At 41.1% G+C, this 20,026-nt stretch overlaps 1 protein-coding gene across 1 annotated transcript; it reads left to right on the top strand.

Annotated features, from left to right (window-relative positions):
* Window positions 1–7,230: 7,230 nt before the first annotated feature.
* Window positions 7,231–13,669, top strand: GPR173 (G protein-coupled receptor 173). Its single transcript, XM_032208651.1, has one exon. It carries the CDS (start codon window positions 7,308–7,310, stop codon window positions 8,418–8,420), a length of 1,113 nt encoding a protein of 370 aa, XP_032064542.1. The 5' UTR covers window positions 7,231–7,307; the 3' UTR covers window positions 8,421–13,669.
* The last annotated feature ends 6,357 nt before the right edge of the window (window positions 13,670–20,026 follow it).

The following is a 20,026-nucleotide window of genomic DNA, read 5'->3' as shown; positions in this document are numbered from 1 at the left end:
GGAAAGAGAGAGAGAGAGAGAGAGAAAGAAAACACATGGCCGGCAAGCCACTCCCACCAGGTCACGTGACCAGCAAGCCACTCCTATAAAGGAGGCCACACCCACAGAGTAGGTTCCAAAAAATTTTGAAACCCAGCACTGAACTCAAGGCAGCAAACATACCTAATACTCTTGGCTCCTAGGTTCTCTACAACAAAAATCGGGGTGGGGGGGTGGGGTGAGAGTGAACAGCTCAAACTCAGCCTGTCAGCTTTGATGACTGAGGGTGGCCTGGTCTTCTGGTTTTTATACCAGTATTTTTCACTATATCAAACTGACTCTCCACTTCATCGTAAAAGTATGCGATTATTGAGGATGAAACTGAATTGAGGGGATACTGAAAGAAGTATTTTAGAGGTTTGTATGGGGGGAAAAACAGTGCTATGTTGAAGCATGTACGGTAATTGAAATAAATCCTTTAAAATTACAATCCACAAAAAATTATGAAAGGTCATAAATGCTGAAAAATCGTTGGAAAATGGTAACGCTGCTGGAGCAATGTTAAAATATCAATGATTTGTTAAATGGCTTCATGTCTTATTTCATAGATGCCAATATTGGATCTGTATCTGACTATTGGCAGAATGCCATTATTCTTTCCTTATATCAAGGGAAATGCAAAACTTTAGGACTGAATGCAATAGCTAAAGGGAGATTATTCATTGAACGTTCTTGAGAAATGCATTTGACACAGTTCCAGTTGAAATGGCACAAGGAGATAGTGAACAAAATTTGGTAAGTGCAATGCATTCTGATCCTAGGCATAAAATGTGCAGATCACATTTTTGTACTTCAAGTGTTTGAGAAATACAAGAATATGAGAAAGTTAATTATATGTGTAGGGGGTGGAGCTGACAACACAAGATTGTTGATTTACAGGAAGTATAACATAAGGTGAACAGGCTTAAATTTTGAAGGTTGGTTGCAGAATGTAATTAATAGACTGTGATGGAAGTGAAGTCTACATGAGAATAAATAGTAAATTATTCAGCATCGAAGAAAGTAAGAAAATGATGTGTTTCTTTAGTTGATGTAATAGGCAGAAGGAAATAACCTTGAGAAACAGGAGGAAGAGTCACAAGCAAGAAAACGGTCAGATAAAAGAAACCTCTACTTAGTTTGGTATATTGTAAAAGGAAAAACATTAAAATAGTAATGGGATACTTAAATTGCATATATGGTAAACAAGATAGGATCAAGAATGAATGAATGCTGTATGATTTTGAACTGAATACAGAAGTGAGTCTTTAGTAACTGAAGAGGTACGTTGAGAGGGTTTAATTATATACCAAAAATAAATGAAAATCATATAAATAAATGCAGGAAAAAGAATGGATTTTTGAGAGGACTAGGAAGACTGAGGACATTATAGCTGTATAGAACTGATGAGACCCTTAAAAAAGCTGAAATGTTTAAAGAATAAAAAGCAACCTCTAAAGTAATGCATGGATAAAGAGAAAACAAGGTTTGCTTGGAAAAATAGAAATATATGGTAGAATATAGTAAGTGCTAGTCCAAATAACATTTAATTTTCTTCCTTTTCCCACATGTTTGATTTGATCCTGCTTAGTACTTCTAATTTTTTTCTTCATTCTATATAACATTGCTCATCTCCATGATGTATATAATAATAGAACAGCACAGAGGTGGGCAGGCATTATTATTTGAACTGCCAAGAAATTTTAATAGAAATGTTTTCATAAGAATTCTGTGTTTTTCAATTGCTCACAACTATTCTGTTAATCTGATATTTATTTGATTATTTATTTATTAAATCTATATAGCCACTTGAATATATAATTTGGGTGGTGAGTATTATATAAGAAGTGTAATTCATACAAGGGGGGGGCACTATATAATGCTTTATGAGACACACATGCAGATAGTTCTCAATTTACAAGTTCAATTGAGCCCAACATTTATAAGTGAGAAATTTGTTAAATGGGTTTTGCCCCATTTTATTATTTTTCTTGCCACGGTTGTTAAGTGAATCACTGCAGTTGTTAAATTAGTAACATGGGTTGCTAAGTGAATCTGATTTCCCCATTGATTTTGCTCAAAAAAGGGGAACACATGACCCTGGGCATTGCAACCGTCAGAGAGCCAAGGTGGCGCAGTGGTTAGAGTGCAGCACTGCAGGCTACTTCAGCTGACTGCAGTTCTGCAGTTCGGCTGTTCAAATCTCACCAGCTCAAGGTTGACTCAGCCTTCCATCCTTCCGAGGTGGGTAAAATGAGGACCCGGATTGTTGTTGGGGGCAATATGCTGACTCTGTAAACCGCTTAGAGAGGGCTGAAAGCTCTATGAAGCGGTATATAAGTCTAACTGCTATTGCTATTGCTATAACTATGAGTCAGTAGTCAAGCATCTGAATGTAAATCACGTGACCATGGGGATGCTACAATGGTCGTAAGTGTGAAAAATGTTCATAAATCACTTTTTTCAGTGCCATTGTAATTTTGAACGGTCACTAAGCCAACTGTTGTAAATCAAGGACTACCAGTAGTAATCTCCCCTAACATCCTGGCATTAACTCGTGGGGAAAAGGCAAGTTTTAACAAACCTCTGGAAAGCCAAATAAATAAATATATATTTAATTTAATTTAATACCCAGGGAGACACATTGGTGACCCTTGTTATCCATGGTTTCATTAGAGGCCAGAACTTGATATGCATATTAAATATTTTCCTGCATCTGTGGTTTAGGGCTGGCTTCTTACTTTGCACACAAAATAGCAGATGGGCATGCACAAAGTATGTTTTTTCAAGATCTTGTTATCCATAATAGATAACAATAGAGCCGAGGTGGCGCAGTGGTTAAATGCAGCACTGCAGGCTACTTCAGCTGACTGCAGTTCTGCAGTTCGGCTGTTCAAATCTCACCGGCTCAGGGTTGACTCAGCCTTCCATCCTTCCGAGGTGGGTAAAATGAGGACCCGGATTGTTGTTGGAGGCGATATGCTGACTCTGTAAACCGCTTAGAGGGGGCTGAAAGCCCTATGAAGCGGTATATAAGTCTAACTGCTATTGCTATTGCTATAATTTTGTTACCTGTGGTTGCTAGTCTTGAGTGTGACTAACGAAGGCCACCTGTCCTCATATTTTCCATTTACCAGCAAAGTAAATAAAGTGTGGGGGAAATCACAGTTCTTTCTATCTATTGTCATCTCCACCCCCATCCTGCCCAAATAAATAAATAAATATGTCTCTTATGTACTAGAGACAGTGCAGTTCAAATGCCATTAGAGGACATGACAAGACTGAGGTTTGAAGAGGGAGATGGAAAAATAAACAATGAGCGAAGAAGAACAAAATGTGATGCCCTTTTAGAATTAAACTGCATAGTAGCTTGTCTTAAAAATTATATCCCGGCCTAATTTCAGGCATTTTCAGTCAATAATTGCTTTGCTTTGTAGGAAGAATGTATGATAGCAAAACACCAGAAAGAGTCTAGTAACACCTTTTCAACTAACACTTTTTTTTTTTATTAAAAACATAAACTTGGGTCTTTTAATATAAGGTGTTAGTTGGAACAAGTGTCACCTGACTCCTGATTTTTCCACTTGTGGGCATTGTGATGATTTTGTTACTATGTACATACCTATGACTATGTAAGAAGCATTTTATAAAAGGCAACCATCCATCTCACTGATTACTGATCCTTTAGAGACTGATCTGGCCCTTTATAATAATTGGATGGTTTCAAATTTGCATTAGAAAAGTCATCAAATTCTTTTGCATGTGTCTTAATGAGAGAGGGGGGGGGAGATACAAATGAGCAAACACAGACATAATTTAAATGGAAATGAAATAAGACAAATGTCAGCTTTTGTCCTGGCCCTACTGATTTTTCAAGGGTAGCCTCAACATCAAGACTGCCAACTATTAAATTATACATCGCTCATGTAAAAGGAAGCCTCGTGTATTAGTAGACATTTAAGATTCACAGGAAGATAAATATTTAATTTGTTTCTTACAGTACTACATTTACATTTCCTATTCTGGAGTGACCAACTATGAACAGGGATTTGGCCTTTGATTTTCATTCAGAATTGCTTAAGAAAAGGCATTTCAGGAAATAAATAAAATCTTCATAGATATGCAGTTCCTGATAAAATCCCTTCCATAGACCAAAGTACAAATTGTATCATTCTACTGGTAGGAAAAGGCACCTGTCTGACGTATTGCCAATTACTATAACAGACCATTTAAATCTAATACATTAATGCTGGATGAACGATCTGACTCAATATAAGGTAGATTTCTGTCTTCCTCTTAACAGATCTGCCTAATCATCTAACGCTGGCCAAGGAACTGAGCAATTCCCACATTGCAGAGGGGAAAAATCTGTAAACATGTCCATTTGTGCTTACTTATTTATAGTGGTACTAATTCCCACAGAGTTAATAAAAATGAGCTGCTGTGAATGAAAAAAAGTTTTGAATTTGGAAAAACTCAGAATTATAAACTGTTGCTACTGACTAATGGCATTGCTTTTAATTGTCTTCATCCCCAAATTGGGAATTTTGCCCAATAATTGTAACATATATTAACTCCTAGTTTTGCATTTATAAAGATTTAACTATTTCCCAGACAGATCTGAATACATAAACACCTCTCTTCTATGTTTCCGATGACTCCATGCAGTTCAAAATATATGAAGCAGCTTGGCAGAATGGGAAACCCAAGGAAACTGGTGTCAGTGGTGGGTTTCAAAAATTGTTCGAACCTACTCTGTGGGTGTGGCCTCCTTTGTGGGAGTGGCTTGCCACCCGTGTGACCAGATGGGAGTGGCTTGCCACCCATGTGACTGGATATGAAATTAAGAATTAGTACTTAGGTCGGTCCAAGTAGCTATTCAGAAACTCTGGTATTGAAGCATGCAAGTCTTAAAGCTGTCAAGTTACAAGATCCTTGCACCCCTAACCCTTTAGCAGTGGTGGGTTTCAAAAATTTTTGGAACCTCTTCTGTAGGTGTGGCCTGCTTTCTGGATCCACTGGTGGAACCTCTTCTAACCGGTCGGGTAGATTTGACGAACCGGTTCTACCTAATAGGTGCGAACTGGTAGGAACCCACCTCTGACTGGTGTCTACAGTTTTAACTACATGTCCCAAAAACCATGTACTCCAGAATGACAAACAGATATTTATTCCACACCAGTTTAGAAGTTATGGCTTCTGAGAATTCTGACTGCGCCTTATCTCCCTTCTCCCCTAACTATTAGTTTGTTTTTGATGTAACTTTATGTGTGGAGTGGATAAATCCTAGATCTTCTCAGTCTTCTTGTCGTTTGCATCTGTACCAGGCCTATCTTAGTGGCTAGTTTTGAAGACTGTTTGACTTTTTTGGAAAGTTTGGAAATGAGGTCTTGTGGGGGAAAAAATATTGATCAATCTCAGAGGAATTCTAATGCAAAATACTTCCAGGATAGAAACAATCCTTCTCATTTTATAAACATTTATAAACGTTTATAAACGTTCGTTCGTTCCCAATACTGACTTAAAGTGACAGTGAATGGATGAAATTCTTCTTCTATAGAATAAGAAACTGCAGCTGACAAGGGAGGTTCCCTGATCAGTGAGGAACCAGTTTATAAAGTTATCGTTATATCAGTGGTGGGTTTCAAAAATTGTTCGAACCTACTCTGTGGGTGTGGCCTCCTTTGTGGGAGTGGCTTGCCGCCCATGTGACCGGATGGGAGTGGCTTGCCACCCATGTGACCGGATATGAAGATGCCGACGACACTTGTCAGAACCAGCTTAAATTACCTCACACACAGCACCGGCATGCATAAGAATATGATGTCAACTTGTTTTTTAAAAGGCATCTTTGGTTTGCGTTAAAACAACTTCAACACACGCAATGTTCTGATTGCACCACAAACGCAGTAGTCATCCTTACCTTTCACAGAGGCACTGAGTGTTATAAATAGGAGCATGATAGTGTAGAATAATCCTATCCAAGGACCAGTGGTGGGTTTCAAAAAATTTTGGAACCTCTTCTGTAGGTGTGGCCTGCTTTCCGGGTCCACTGGTGGAACCTCTTCTAACGGGTTCGGTAGATTTGACAAACCGGTTCCACCAAATAGGTGCGAACTGGTGGGAACCCACCTCTGCGTTATATGTAAAATCCTACTAAGCCAATCAATGACTGCATTCACATATTACTAAGCCATGGCTTGTTTTGAAAAAGAAGTGTTTATGGATTAACTGGACATGAATCCAGGAATTCAATTGATAAAATACAGTTTATAAATTAGAGTTGTGGAGGATCGCATAGTTTATGACATGCAATGAACTATGATTAATGACATCACGGCTTAATAAATTGTCTCTTTTAAATTTAATTGCAGTATTGTGAGATTAAAGGAGAATATTATGTATAAAAAGCTTTTAGGGCAGGAGTGAGTGTGTGTGAGAGAGAGGAGGGGGGGGAGAGAGAGAGAAACGGAGTGTGTGTGTGTGTGTGTGTGTGTGTGTGTAAGAAAATTCACGATGTTCAGGGTGGCACAACTGACTGAGTCCTCCACAGGCCAGAAATAGCATTTCGGTGTTGCTAGTTGCATCTGGTACCAGGGTCTCCCCTCCCCGCAAACCCCGACCAAGCTCTCAAACACCCTGCAACTTTACAAATCTTCAGAACATGAAAATGTCCTGGAGATCACTTTAATATTAATTTGTGCAGATATTTTCATCATCCGCATAAGAGCCGAGGTGGCGCAGTGGTTAGGGTGCAGTCCTGCAGGCCACTTCAGCTGACTGTTATCTGCAACTCAGCGGTTCTAATCTCACCGCCTCAAGGTTGACTCAGCCTTCCATCCTTCCGAGGTGGGTGAAATGAGGACCCAGACTGTGGGGGCGATATGCGGACTCTGTAAACCGCTTAGAGAGGGCTGAAAGCCCTATGAAGCGGTATATAAGTCTAACTGATATTGCTAACTGCTATTGCTATCTTTTTCTTTTTAAAAAAAACACCCCAATCCACAACCCACCCACCCCCGATTTTTCCTATAAAGACTGAGTCATCTTTCATTTGAATAGTGAGATGTTGATTATTCCAGAATAAAAAAAATCTTAGGGATTTGCTTTCCGCATGGTGAGTAAAAGTTATTGTATGTCTATGACAACTGATTAATTCTTTCTTCTCTGTATTTTTCTCCCTACTTTTTCCCTTACAGACAATGCCTCCCTTTAGTACCGGGGACATGGGCCATCACCAGGCACACTGCCGCTGACCCAGGTTCCCCCTTTTCTTCCCCGGCCTAAAGATGGCCAGTGCCAATGAGACTGAAGAGGGCCATGGCTCAGCACCCAGTGCAGCTTCCACTTACGCCAAGCTGCTACTCCTGGGCTTCATCATCTGTGTGAGTCTAGCGGGGAACCTGTCTCTCTCGCTGCTGGTGTTGAAAGAGCGCGGCCTCCACAAGGCCCCCTATTACTTCCTGCTGGATCTGTGCCTGGCGGATGTGATCCGCTCAGCTGTCTGCTTCCCTTTTGTTCTCGTCTCGATCCGCCACGGCTCTGCTTGGACCTACAGCGTACTGAGCTGCAAGATTGTGGCCTTCATGGCTGTTCTCTTCTGTTTCCATGCTGCCTTCCTCCTCTTCTGCATCAGCGTCACTCGCTATATGGCTGTGGCTCACCACCGCTTCTATGCCAAGCGCATGACTTTCTGGACGTGCATCGCTGTCATCTGCATGGTGTGGACTTTGTCAGTGGCGATGGCCTTCCCGCCTGTCTTCGATGTTGGGACCTACAAGTTCATCCGCGAGGAAGACCAGTGCATCTTTGAGCACCGTTACTTCAAAGCCAACGACACCCTGGGCTTCATGCTGATGCTAGCCGTGCTGATCTTTGCCACTCACGTGGTTTATATAAAGCTGCTGCTCTTTGAGTACCGCCATCGCAAGATGAAGCCTGTCCAAATGGTTCCAGCTATCAGCCAGAACTGGACGTTCCATGGACCTGGAGCCACTGGGCAAGCTGCAGCCAACTGGATTGCTGGTTTTGGCCGTGGCCCTATGCCTCCGACATTGTTGGGCATACGGCAGAACGCCCACGCTGCCAACCGGCGATTGCTGGGCATGGAAGAATTCAAGGCTGAGAAGAAGCTAGGCAGGATGTTCTACGTCATCACTTTGCTCTTCTTGGTGCTCTGGTCACCCTACATTGTGGCCTGCTATTGGAGGGTATTTGTCAAAGCCTGTAGCATCCCCCATCGCTACCTCTCCACAGCTGTTTGGATGAGCTTTGCCCAAGCTGCTGTCAATCCTATAGTTTGCTTTCTACTCAACAAAGACCTCAAGAAAGGCTTGATTGCCCACATTCCCTGCTGGAGGACAGAGCCTGAATTGCCCAGAGAGCCTTACTGTGTGATGTAAGGAATGCTAAAAGGTTGGCTAGAATGCACCCCCCCCCACACACACACGCACGCCAACTGGATTTGTTTTTCTTTTTCCTTATATGTCACATGAGGTTTTTCTTCCCCTGCAACGGGTCACTGTCTCCCAGAGTCCTTGTATCACAAACACTCCGATCTCTCTGTTTGTCTAAGGGCAATTCTCGAAACCATCCATTAGCTGCTATGAGAACCAGAGCTGGATTCTGGTCTGTGTTCCTCTGGGGTAAATCCAGAGCCATACGCCAAACAGTATTTGGTCACTAGTAGTATTCCCATCAGTTCTCAGAAGAGGTGAAAAAAAATAATTCTATGCTTTCCTGGTTTTATAATCCCCAAACTCTATCAAATCATTTAAGACTGTCCCTATAAAACTCTATCCCTAGCTTCTTAATGCCCATCATTGCATTGAAAGTAGGCCAGAGTTAGATATTTGGGGTTTGGTCTCCCAGAGCGAAGCCAAAACTATTCCACTTTACTGGAGCAGAAATAGTTTGCACTCAGTGGTTTTTGTTTGGAGCTAAAGGGTGACAATGAAAAGGGGTCCCTATTGATGGAATGTGCTTTTAAGGGAGATTAATTTTCTGATCCAGTAACTCCATCAATGAAACAAATTCCACGTGATCTCAGAATTTGTGGGGCTATGGAGGAACGGGCCGAGAGAGGGTGTGGAGGAAAGGAGGCAGCAGCAGAGAAGAATTGTTCGAGGGGAAGCCATGGAGCGAGCCTTGAGTTAGCCTTGACTTAGCTCTTCGTCTGTCAGAAGCAGTAACCAGGGAGCTTTGGAAACTCCACCTCAGTTGCCATGGCAGCAACCAATCCAAGACCCCCGTAGACCCTGTCACTCTGGAACAATGCAAGGAAGAAGATGCAGGAGAAGCATTTGGTGGGGAGAGGCCTGTAGCGGTGGTGGGGGAGAAGAAACCTTTCCCTTAAGAGTGGGAAACGATATATCGATAGGCAAAGCAGAATGCATTCAAGGCTGCAGATGAATGTAGGGTGGCTGCGTGGAAATCATAAGGCCTGATGTCAGTTTCATTGACGTCAGCTTCATAGTACATATTCTCTCTGCTAAGATGAAAGGCAACAAACGAGGTTTATGTATTTCTGTAGCCCCTCCCCTTCCTACTTGCAAACATTCAAAACATGTGAAACATCAGTAAATCCTATCCATGCCACATACGACAGCATTTTCTGCACCTGTTGGGAGATGTTTACAGTTTAAGTAAGATGCTAACCTGCCCAAATCCAGTGTCCCATATTTCAGGATTATTTCAGCAGACAAGTTATTGGTCTTTGGATTATTGATAGAAAGAGGACAGGGTGTCTATTGAGTTAGGAAAGGCACCCTAGTTCTAAACCCTACAATGGAAATCAGACCTAGGAAAATGTGGGGAGGCAGGTAGACAGCTTGTAAAAGAAAATATGAGTGTACTGGTTACACAACTGGGAGAGAAAATGTTACCCCTAATTTTTAGCAAGGGCAGTGAAAAGATAGAATCTAATTTCCTGATTCTCTTCATCCCAAAATATGAATAGAGTTTGGGGTTTGGAACCGGAGAAACTATGTTTGAGTTCATACTTAGTTATATGACCCACCTGCCCTGTTGTTGCGTTTTCTGAAGCAGGAACTCTCCAAATTCAACCTGACCAATTCCTAGCCATAGAGTTTGATCCCGCTGACATGGACATGGTTACCGTTTGCAATGGAGTGCTCCTTATGGGATGGGATTGGGAGGCATGGGCTGGGAGAAAAGATTTAGGGGGAAGGAAATGTTGGAGAATGATTCCTGGAAAAGAGGCATCGTTGCCGGCATTGTGTGAGAAAGGCAAATGGGACGCTTGAAGAGGGCTACATGTCAGGGAAAGAACTGGGGGGGAATATTAGTTCAGGAGATGGAAGAGTCAGAGCCTGGGATTGGGGGCAGGATATGGGGAAGAACCAGATGAATTTAGTGCAGAGATTGGGGTTTCCCCCCACCTTTTTTTCCCTCCAAAGGACTCTGATGTTTACTTTTGCCACTGAAGAAGACTGTTCGTCTTAACCCTCCTCCGGTCTTGCCACCACAGTATGGCCTTAATCACTGGCCAGCATTACGGCCACCCCATGGAGAACCATATTTGAAAAAAAATATGGCAAATGAACAGATTATTTCCAGAATGCTTCTTCTGGAAAGAGACATGAACAAAGTTGTTGTTGTTTTTTTTTTTTAAAGGGGGAAATGAATAAAGAAATTGAGACTACAGCAAGGGAGGGAGGGCTGGGTGGGGGGGCACAGGACAGACGGATGTGTGTCCCCTGAAATGTATGCTTCTGAATTTCTTTCCGATGGGACAGCTTGGGATAGTGGGTTGGGGGTGTAATTCTGTGGGTGGAAATTGAGATTTGGGATAAGGATTCAGACTGATCCTACCCCACCACCACCACTTTTTGTGTCAAAAATTGTTTCCACTTCCCTTTTTTTCTGGGGATTTTCTTGTTCGGTTTGGGTTTGATTTTTTTTAATATACATATGAAATGCTATGAAATGCAAAATTCCTGGGTGGTTCTTTTTAATGAAAAGCAAGACCAAATATAAACAAAGAAAACCAGATGTGAAATTCATGACCCAAGTTCCTAACATCTACTTTTAATCTAAATGGCAGTTGTGGAAGTAGGAGTTTTCTTTCCACCTAGCACCAGTTCTCTAATAAAAATAGCCCCTTAAACCATGAAAGAACACATATTTAATATCCTTTTCACTCTTTATAGCTAAGAGGCAGAAAGCGAGGTGATACCATGAGGGAAGGATTAATGTCCCATGTCCCCCAGATTGAAGGTCCTTGTTGATTTGATCCTGGGGGGAACAAAAATACCTTGTGTTGTTTCTAGAAATGTATTGCCACCATTGTCAACAAAGAAGGCATGAAAGTTAGGATTGTAATCTCGACCTCTGTATACACACAGAATATATTTTCCAAGAGTGGAGCAAGGTAGAAAAAAATGTGAAGTTTTGTAGTGCTGACTTTGTTGAAAAAGTATCATTTACAGACAGAATGAATATTTGTATGAGTTGAGTACCCCCTGCTCTAAGTTATATACACACAACATTTCCTCTAATTTTACCTGTACAATTCTGCCCACTAGTAAGTATTGACAAGTTGACAGATCTAAAATGAATTCTGAACTGTATTTTGCAGTCTGAGACATGTTTTAATTCAAAAAAAAAGTATTGTCACTACTAACCTGCACATCTGCTTTCAGTGTTAGGGCACAAATATATGTATCAAATTATATTAATGATATTTGCATGGATGTACACTGGTAGAAGAGGAGGCATCTCTGCTATCTTCCCCTCATCTTATATCTAGACTCTTGGTTTGGATGACAAAATTATCACAGGGAAGATTTTAGTTCTCTTATTTCATAAAAAAAAGAAAAGAAAAAATCAGCACAATTACATTAAAAAAAATTGTAACCATTTCAGGTTAAGAGACCTAGCAAGGTGAGTTCCACTATTTAATAGGCCAAGCAACATGGGCCTCTGTTGATTCACTTCATGATCTGTCAAAATATGCCCAAAAGTTGTTCTATTCCTCTATTCTTACTGCTGAGTAACAGCAGTTTTGACAAACCTCTTTGCACCTTGGCAGTTACAACCATTTCCCTTCATATCTCTTTGAGACTGATTCTCGCATCACACTAACCATTATGTGGTTGGACTGGATCGGTTTAGAAACAATATGATGTGTGAACCCAGCCTCTGCAGCTTAAACATGGGAATGACTGCCCAGTGAGGTGCATTGTAAAGATAGATTTTTCTAAAAGCTTCGCTTGTTCTTTGAAATCCATTTTGGCCCAACGTCCTGCTTTAAAAAGTCTGATAACTTTAATTATGTGCCTGTTTGGAAGGAGAGACATAATTTAGATTAAGAGTTAGAAGGAAAGCTTTTCGGGGTCTCCAGAGGTCTGGCTGCCCATCTTTAATATGTATAGATTTTTCTAGGTAAGTTATTTTACAGATGAAAATCATAATGAAGTCCTGCTCTACACATTAGAACGTTTTGGATGGCATATAAATTTAATAACTAAATCAATACATTTTACCTCAAAAATTAGAATAGACACAGCAAATCTATAAGTTCTGAAAGGACAAACTTATTTCACATAACATGCTTTTTTTGGTCTCTTCTGTCACAGAGGAAGCATACTCTACTTACTTCCAATTCTGAAACTAGAATTAAAATGTGCTCCATTATGTTAACATTCCAACTAATTAAATCAAATTCTGTAAGGTCACCAGCACAATCGGGGCTGAAAAGCTTTTTAGCATGCCTAGTAGGAAAGATGTCTCATCCCTAGATCTGCTGCCAGATTCCGTTCCTGGGAAAAAAACCTGCTCTGCTGTTTCATATTGAGGATCTTTTATCTCACTTCACTTTGACTACCTTTGAAGCCCACTAAACCCGTTTTTAAAAATTAAAAAATAATAATATCCATGAGGACTTCCACACTGCCATTCTTTTCACTTCCAAGATGTTCCACAATCCCTGCTTTTTTGTACTGGACTTGCAAAAAATGAGAGCAAAGGGATAAGAAATCACTGCCCGCCCCTGAATTACTTATTGGAGGTCCTGGAGAAACACAAATGCCCTTACGTGCACACTATGCAAATGCAAAGGTTTTTAAAATGTCTTTCACCCACCCACCCCCATTCCTGTTTTTATTTTATGTGATATTTGTTTGTTCATATGCAAAGAAACGTAAACAGTTCCTGGGAGAAGGGAAGGAACGTGATGGGCTTCACACCATCTTTCTCCCCGAAAGTCCTCAGGAACTGGAGAGACAAGCTCCCACAAGCTCCATAGAGCTACAACATTGGAGGGATTGGTTTTACTGCTGTTTCAGAGAAAACCGCAGCTGAAGCAAAAATAAAATTGGTATGTTATTAAATCCAGCTGCTGGCATGGATCACACACATATGAACCTGCCGAACTACACAAGATCCTTATGTGGAAGCACCCAGAATCCAATTGAGATTGTGAGAAAGCAACCACTTCTACTATGTCATTATGATAGTATATTATCAATATTATAAATCTCCCCCCCACAGCACTAAAAACATTGCCAACTGCTGCTCTGTGTTGAGGTGACAAGGAAATGCCCACCATATGCCCACCATATTTATGCAAGGAGTACACAACTAGTGTGGCTCCAGATCTGCATGTAATTCCACAAAGCCTTCAGCATACAGAGCTTTTCCAAAAAAAAAAAATTCATGTGATATAAGGGGAAAGTTATTACATATATTGAAAGTACTCATATGAATTGTGTTTAACTGATATTAAACTACATCAAATTTTTCTCTGACACCACAGCCTGAAAAAGTTTGTGTACCTTTGTTTTTAACTTCAGAGCTACACAATGAGGAGTGTAGCTTAGTACGATGCGGCCTTAGACTAAGGGTGGGGAGACAAGGGCTGTCCCCAGATTTCTTGCCTAACGTCAAATAAAAAAAATGGCATATTCTTCCATGCCACATGAAAACATTAACGGGGTTTGGCATGTAAACCTATCATCCAAAGCCCTCTGCCCACCTAAAAGGCAGTAGGCAAGCCCAGGAAATGACACAGCGTAACATGGTATCTGCTACCTTGGTCAACCCTTTGTAATAGCAGGCCCAGGTGTTTGGGAGTCTAACGTTGAACTCCTAACACAGGTAGTCCTCAACTTACAACCATTCATTCAGTGACGATACGACGACGTTGAAAAAGTGATATACGAACGATTTTCGCAGTTATGACCATTGCAGCATCCCTGGGGCCACGCAATCAAAATTCAGACACTTGGCAACTGGTTCATATTTATGACAGTTGAAGTGTCCCGGGGCACTTAAGATCGCACCGGGTGGGCCTTCTCCGGGTGCCGTCAGCCAGGCAATGTCGGCTGGCGGCTCCCCGGGGGAGGGCCTTCTCTGTAGCTGCTCTGACCCTATGGAACGAACTACCACCAGAAATCCGGACCCTACCCACTCTCATGGCCTTCCGAAAGGCTATCAAAACCTGGCTATTCCGGCAGGCCTCGGGCTGTTGAACTCATGACTGAGGTCCAGCCCCGATTAGACTGGGTGTATGATGTGGTTTTTTTTAAATCTGTGTTTCCTCATTTTTTTACTTTTTAAAATGTATTTGTTGTAAGCCGCCCGGAGTCCTTCGGGATTGGGTGGCCTATAAATTCATTAAATCTAATCTAATCTAATGTGATCCCTTTTGCAACCTTCTGCCAAGCAAAGTCAACGGGGAGCCAGATTCACTTTACAACCATGTTACTACTAACTTAACAACTGCTGTGATTCACTTAACAACTATAAGCAAGAAAGGTCATAAACTAGGCCAAGCTCACTTAGCAAAGTCTTGTTTAGCAATTAAAAATTTGGGCTCAATTGTGGTCACAAGTCAAGGACTACCTGTAAAAGGTAATAATGAGAAAGGTGCGGTGGAAGCACAATCTAGGGAATGCCGTTCATCGTAAGAAAAGCAGGTATTTCCACTGAGGCCTGTACAGAATCCTCAGTACATCAGGCTGTGATCTGTATAGTTTTTCCTGTCCTGTTCCTCGTGCCCCCTGGGCACTTATTCATGTTATTTATTTATTTATTGTTAAAACTTAATAGCAAAATATAGAAATGCCATCTGTATTTATTGATATGTGTATATTGGGATAATCGCAATTAGAAAAGATTATAATTCTGGATGCATTCAGAATGATTTCAGGGATCGCTTGACGGTAAACTTCAAATGATCTGAACTGACAAGGACCAATTAGCAATAGCAGTTAGACTTATATACCGCTTCATAGGGCTTTCAGCCCTCTCTAAGCGGTTTACAGAGTCAGCGTATTGCCCCCAACAACAATCCGGGTCCTCATTTTACCCACCTCAGAAGGATGGAAGGCTGAGTCAACCTTGAGCCGGTGAGATTTGAACAGCCGAACTACAGAATTGCAGTCAGCTGAAGTAGCCTGCAGTGCTGCACTCTTAACCACTGCGCCACCTCGGCACTGCCGGCAATGCAATTAGCCAGGAAGCCCACTGCTTCCAATGCTCTCCAAAGGGGAATTTGTAAAAAGCAAGTAAAAAGATTGCTGTTTTTCTCCGAGTAACCAGAGTTAATTTGCTTCATGTAGGTCACCCCGAAGACTTTTTCCTCACATGCTACACTTCACTAAAGGCAATTCTCCTTTGCACACTATTCTTTAACCCATTCAAGTATATTTTTCTTCTCAAGACTTTTTTTTAGTCTTCTGAACCTGCTATTAAACGAGGGAAGGGAGTAGTCACCTTACATTGAACATGGCCCAGATACCGTACCTTGAATCTACTGACTTTACATGCTATTTTCCCCTAGCCCCTCACACCATGAGCATTCTGGAAAACCTTGAAAGTTCCACATCTGGTCCTGGCAAATCGGCTCCTAGTTTCCTAGTGGTGCTATGGTGATCAATCTGGTTTAATTAACACAGGAAACCACAACGAAAGTTTTGATTGGCTTAAGGCAGTGGTCTCCAACCTTGGCAGCTTTAAGACTTGTGGACTTCAACTCTCAGAGTTGAAGAAATACAAGCTCTTTAGTGCAGTGGTCTCCAACCTTGGCAACTTTAAGACTTGTGGACTTCAACTCTCAGAGTTGAAGAAATACAAGCTCTTTAGTGCAGTGGTCTCCAACCTTGGCAACTTTAAGACCTGTGGACTTCAACTCCCAGAGTTGCTCAGCCAGCTTTGCAAAGCTGGCTGAGGAACTCTGGGAGTTGAAGTCCACAGGTCTTAAAGTTGCCAAGGTTGGAGACCACTGTCTTAAGGGAACCCAACATGAAAAGGATAAGAAAGGGTTCTAGGATTCTTACATACTCCCAGGCCAGGAATAAATGCTTGATACTACTGTGAGACAAATTAAGTAGGTATCTCAAGTGGTGCTGTTCACCATGGAGGGTGTGCCATTAAGGCTTTCTGCTTCAAGAGTTAAACATTTTGGACTACCTGCATTTGTTCTAGCATCCACCTAACGGCGCTGCCCTCCATCTTTCCTCATTTTCTCCAAAGCAATGAGGGATATATTTTTCTGCTTGAAAAACAGCACGTTGAGAGAATATACACTGGGAATAACAGTAGTGGTAAGCTAAAGCTAACCAACCAATATTGGCATTTATTTAAAAAAGAAAGGGGGGGGGGCACAGGAAACCAGGAAGCAAGTATGATGACAGTACAGAATTTCCACCTAATAATAATATTTTCACATATTGTGTACAAATGTTGTTTGGAAAAAAAAATGTGATATCCTGCCTGAAATGAAAAGGACTAAATGAGTGGATCGATATCTGATTTGCTGTTATATTTTATACAAATATAATTTAATTTTTCATCAAACTATGGGTAAAATTGTGGTCACTGAAAAAATATTTTCGCCAACAAAGATAAATATTCAAGGTTGCTTAGCAATTTTTTTAAAAAAAGCTCAATTTTCAGATAAGGCCTTTAGTAATGTGGTTAACATTTGAGACTTTGTAAAGGTATAGCAAGGTAGTTTTGCAAAGTACCGGTAGTCCTCAACTTATGACCACAATTGAGCCCAACATTTCTGTTGCTAAGACAGTTGTTCAATGAGTTTCGCTCTGTTATACAACCTTTCTCGCCACACTGATTCAGCAAATCACCGTACAAACCAGTAACACCGTTGAGTGTATCTGGCTTCCCCATTGACTTTGCTTGTCAGAAGGTCACAAAAAGGGACATTGGAATTGTCATAAATATAAGCGGGTTGCCAAGCCTCTGACTTTTGATCACATGACCATGGGGATGCTGTAATCATCAAAAGTGTGCAAAATGGTGATACACGAAAAGTTGTAAATTGAGGACTACCTGTCTAGATTTTTGGAAGGCAGAGAGATTGAACAGTAATCCTCAGTCCTTTGAACAAATGGGCCCCAAGTTCAAATTTTGAGAACCATCAATACAAAATGCAAAATACATAATATGTAAATACATAATACCCTCAACTGCTTTGGCACCGTTTTGTCTAACTTATTCCATCTAGGAGCAGTTAGCAGAGCAGTGCTTGAGGAAGCAACAGGACCGAAGACTGAACATATGCCACTTCAACCTCTCCTCAATTAGCAATAGCAATAGCAGTTAGACTTATATACCGCTTCATAGGGCTTTCAGCCCTCTCTAAGCGGTTTACAGAGTCAGCATATTGCCCCCAACAACAATCCGGGTCCTCATTTTACCCACCTCGGAAGGATGGAAGGCTGCGTCAACCTTGAGCCAGTGAGATTTGAACAGCCGAACTGCCGAACTAGCAGTCAGCTGAAGTAGCCTGCAGTACAGCACTCTAACCACTGCGCCACCTTGGCTCCAATCATAATTTCCTACATGTTGCTTCTTCAGGGTTCAAAAACAGATCAATAGTACTGAATTCCCTAATAGATTTTGGCTTTGTAGTAAAAACCTTTTTTTTGCTTCAGCAGCTATTTTGCAATTTTTTTGCCTTGCCCCAAAACATAGCTTAAAGAACACCAATGATTCTGAGAAGAAATGAAACAATACGTTTTGGGTTCTTTCTTAATATTCCATGGGTTTACATTACGTGTTACGTTAGACAAAATGTCACAAACAGAATACCAGCAGCTTGGCTTTTGCTCATTTTCAAGCCATTCTATTGGTAGTGTCTTAATAACGAAAAATACTGCCTTTCAAAACATTTAAAATGGCTAAAATTATACAGATTTCAATACGAACCCCATATGTTGAATACTTACAACCTGACTAGAGCATATAGCAATAGCAGTTAGACTTATATACCGCTTCATAGGGCTTTCAGCCCTCTCTAAGCGGTTTACAGAGTCAGCATATCTCCCCCACAATCTGGGTCCTCATTTTATCCACCTCGGAAGGATGAGTCAACCCTGAGCAGGTGAGATTTGAACCGCTGAACTGCTGAACTAGCAGTCAGCGGAAGTGGCCTGCAGTACTGCACTCTACCCACTGCACCACCACCTCGGCTCTTTTAATATAGAGGTTTTGTTTCAAATAATACTTATTTGGTGTTTAATAATTTGTACTTAGCAGATTTGAATGCTCCGTGCCCTTCATATATTATCTCAAAAAAATCCTTTGGGAATGAGCATAATAAATTCTGAGCTCTCTGGAGGAAACAGAAACAGCGTATTGAATCTGGTCAACTGCTTTTCATTTCCACAGTCTCCCTTGCCCCTCTACAATGAGTCCCAACGAAGTGACCTTCTCAACAGGTGCAATTGCTTCAAAAGTTTTTTTTTTTTTAAGTAATCTTTATTGGTTATACATTTTTTTAAGAGCAAAACATACAAGTACAAATACAATTTTAAACATACACCACCCCCACCACCCCGCTGTGACAGTCATTCACAGCCCAACTTTTTTTTCCCCTTCCTCATTGTTTAGTCTCTAAGCCGCATCTTCTCGTTACAAAATTCAGGGATCTATTACAGTACCCACGTTCACTTTTAGTTCCCATTGTTGACAACTGCTGTTTGACTTTCCCCGATTTTAAGTCCCTGCTGTTCTCCTTGTCACCCACATATACCACTGGTTCCAGCTAAGATAATGTTCCGTTTCTCCTTTGTCCCTCAGCCAACCCGTCATTCTGTCCATTTCTGCACATTCATAGATCTTTTTAATTATGGCATCTTCCGACGGTATGGTAGTAGATTTCCAAAATTGTGCATAAGTTATTCTTGCGGCCACAATTATATGTAGGCTCAAACGCCATATTGATTTACTCATGTTTTCTGGTTTTATGCTTAATAATAAATTCTCGGGTTTCCATTCCATGCTTGCCCTGGTAACCTCTTTTAGCCATTTTTGAATCCTTCTCCAGTATTTCGTGGCCTCAGTACAAGACCACCAAATATGGTAGAATGTGCCATCCCTTCTTCCGCATTTCCAACACAGTGGAGATAACCCAGGAAACATTTTGGCTAACCTTTACAATACTATGAAATGAGCTGCTTCAGCAGCCTGGGCTCATATTGCCATCTTGTGGACTCTGTTGCCCAAACAAATTCCTTTCTTGATTACTCCACTTTAGTTGTTAGGAAGGCAGAACCAAACCCTCAGTCTTGACCAATTCTATATGAATGCCTTTTCCAGCGTTTTAATACACACTTAAGAAATTTGTTTTGCTGTGCTGGTTGGTTTAGAAAGGGTAGTACGGATCATCCTGTTTTTATATTTTGTCATTTCCTTAATATTGATCCACTTTGGAATTGCATCGTTAAGCAAATACAATGAATCTTATGGATCCCTTTAGAAGCAGCACAAGTGGATGCAGATGTTCAGTGCAGCTAAAATATACCCGCATTGCATATTTACCTTCACACGCTAGACTGTTTTCTCCTATTCACATATTCTGAAAACTTGGGGAGAGAGTAAGGTTCACATCTTCTCTTTCAATGATCTCCTTTAGAGTTGCGGAAGGGAAACTATAGCTTTCTTTAGCTGCCCTAACAAATATATTGCATTCCCTGCAGCTCAGCTGATGGCTGGTAAATGTGAGACGGAGTGGGCAAGGTTC

The sequence above is a fragment of the Thamnophis elegans genome, chromosome 2 (genome assembly GCF_009769535.1).
Source record: "Thamnophis elegans isolate rThaEle1 chromosome 2, rThaEle1.pri, whole genome shotgun sequence".
Lineage (NCBI taxonomy): Eukaryota > Metazoa > Chordata > Lepidosauria > Squamata > Colubridae > Thamnophis > Thamnophis elegans.
The sequence above is the reverse complement of the archived record's forward strand: the minus strand, read 5'-3'. Positions and strand labels throughout refer to the sequence as shown.

What these genes read in the sequence shown, in the direction of transcription:
- GPR173 (XM_032208651.1), top strand. Translation starts at nt 7,308, where the DNA reads ATGGCCAGTGCCAATGAGACTGAAGAGGGCCATGGCTCAGCACCCAGT.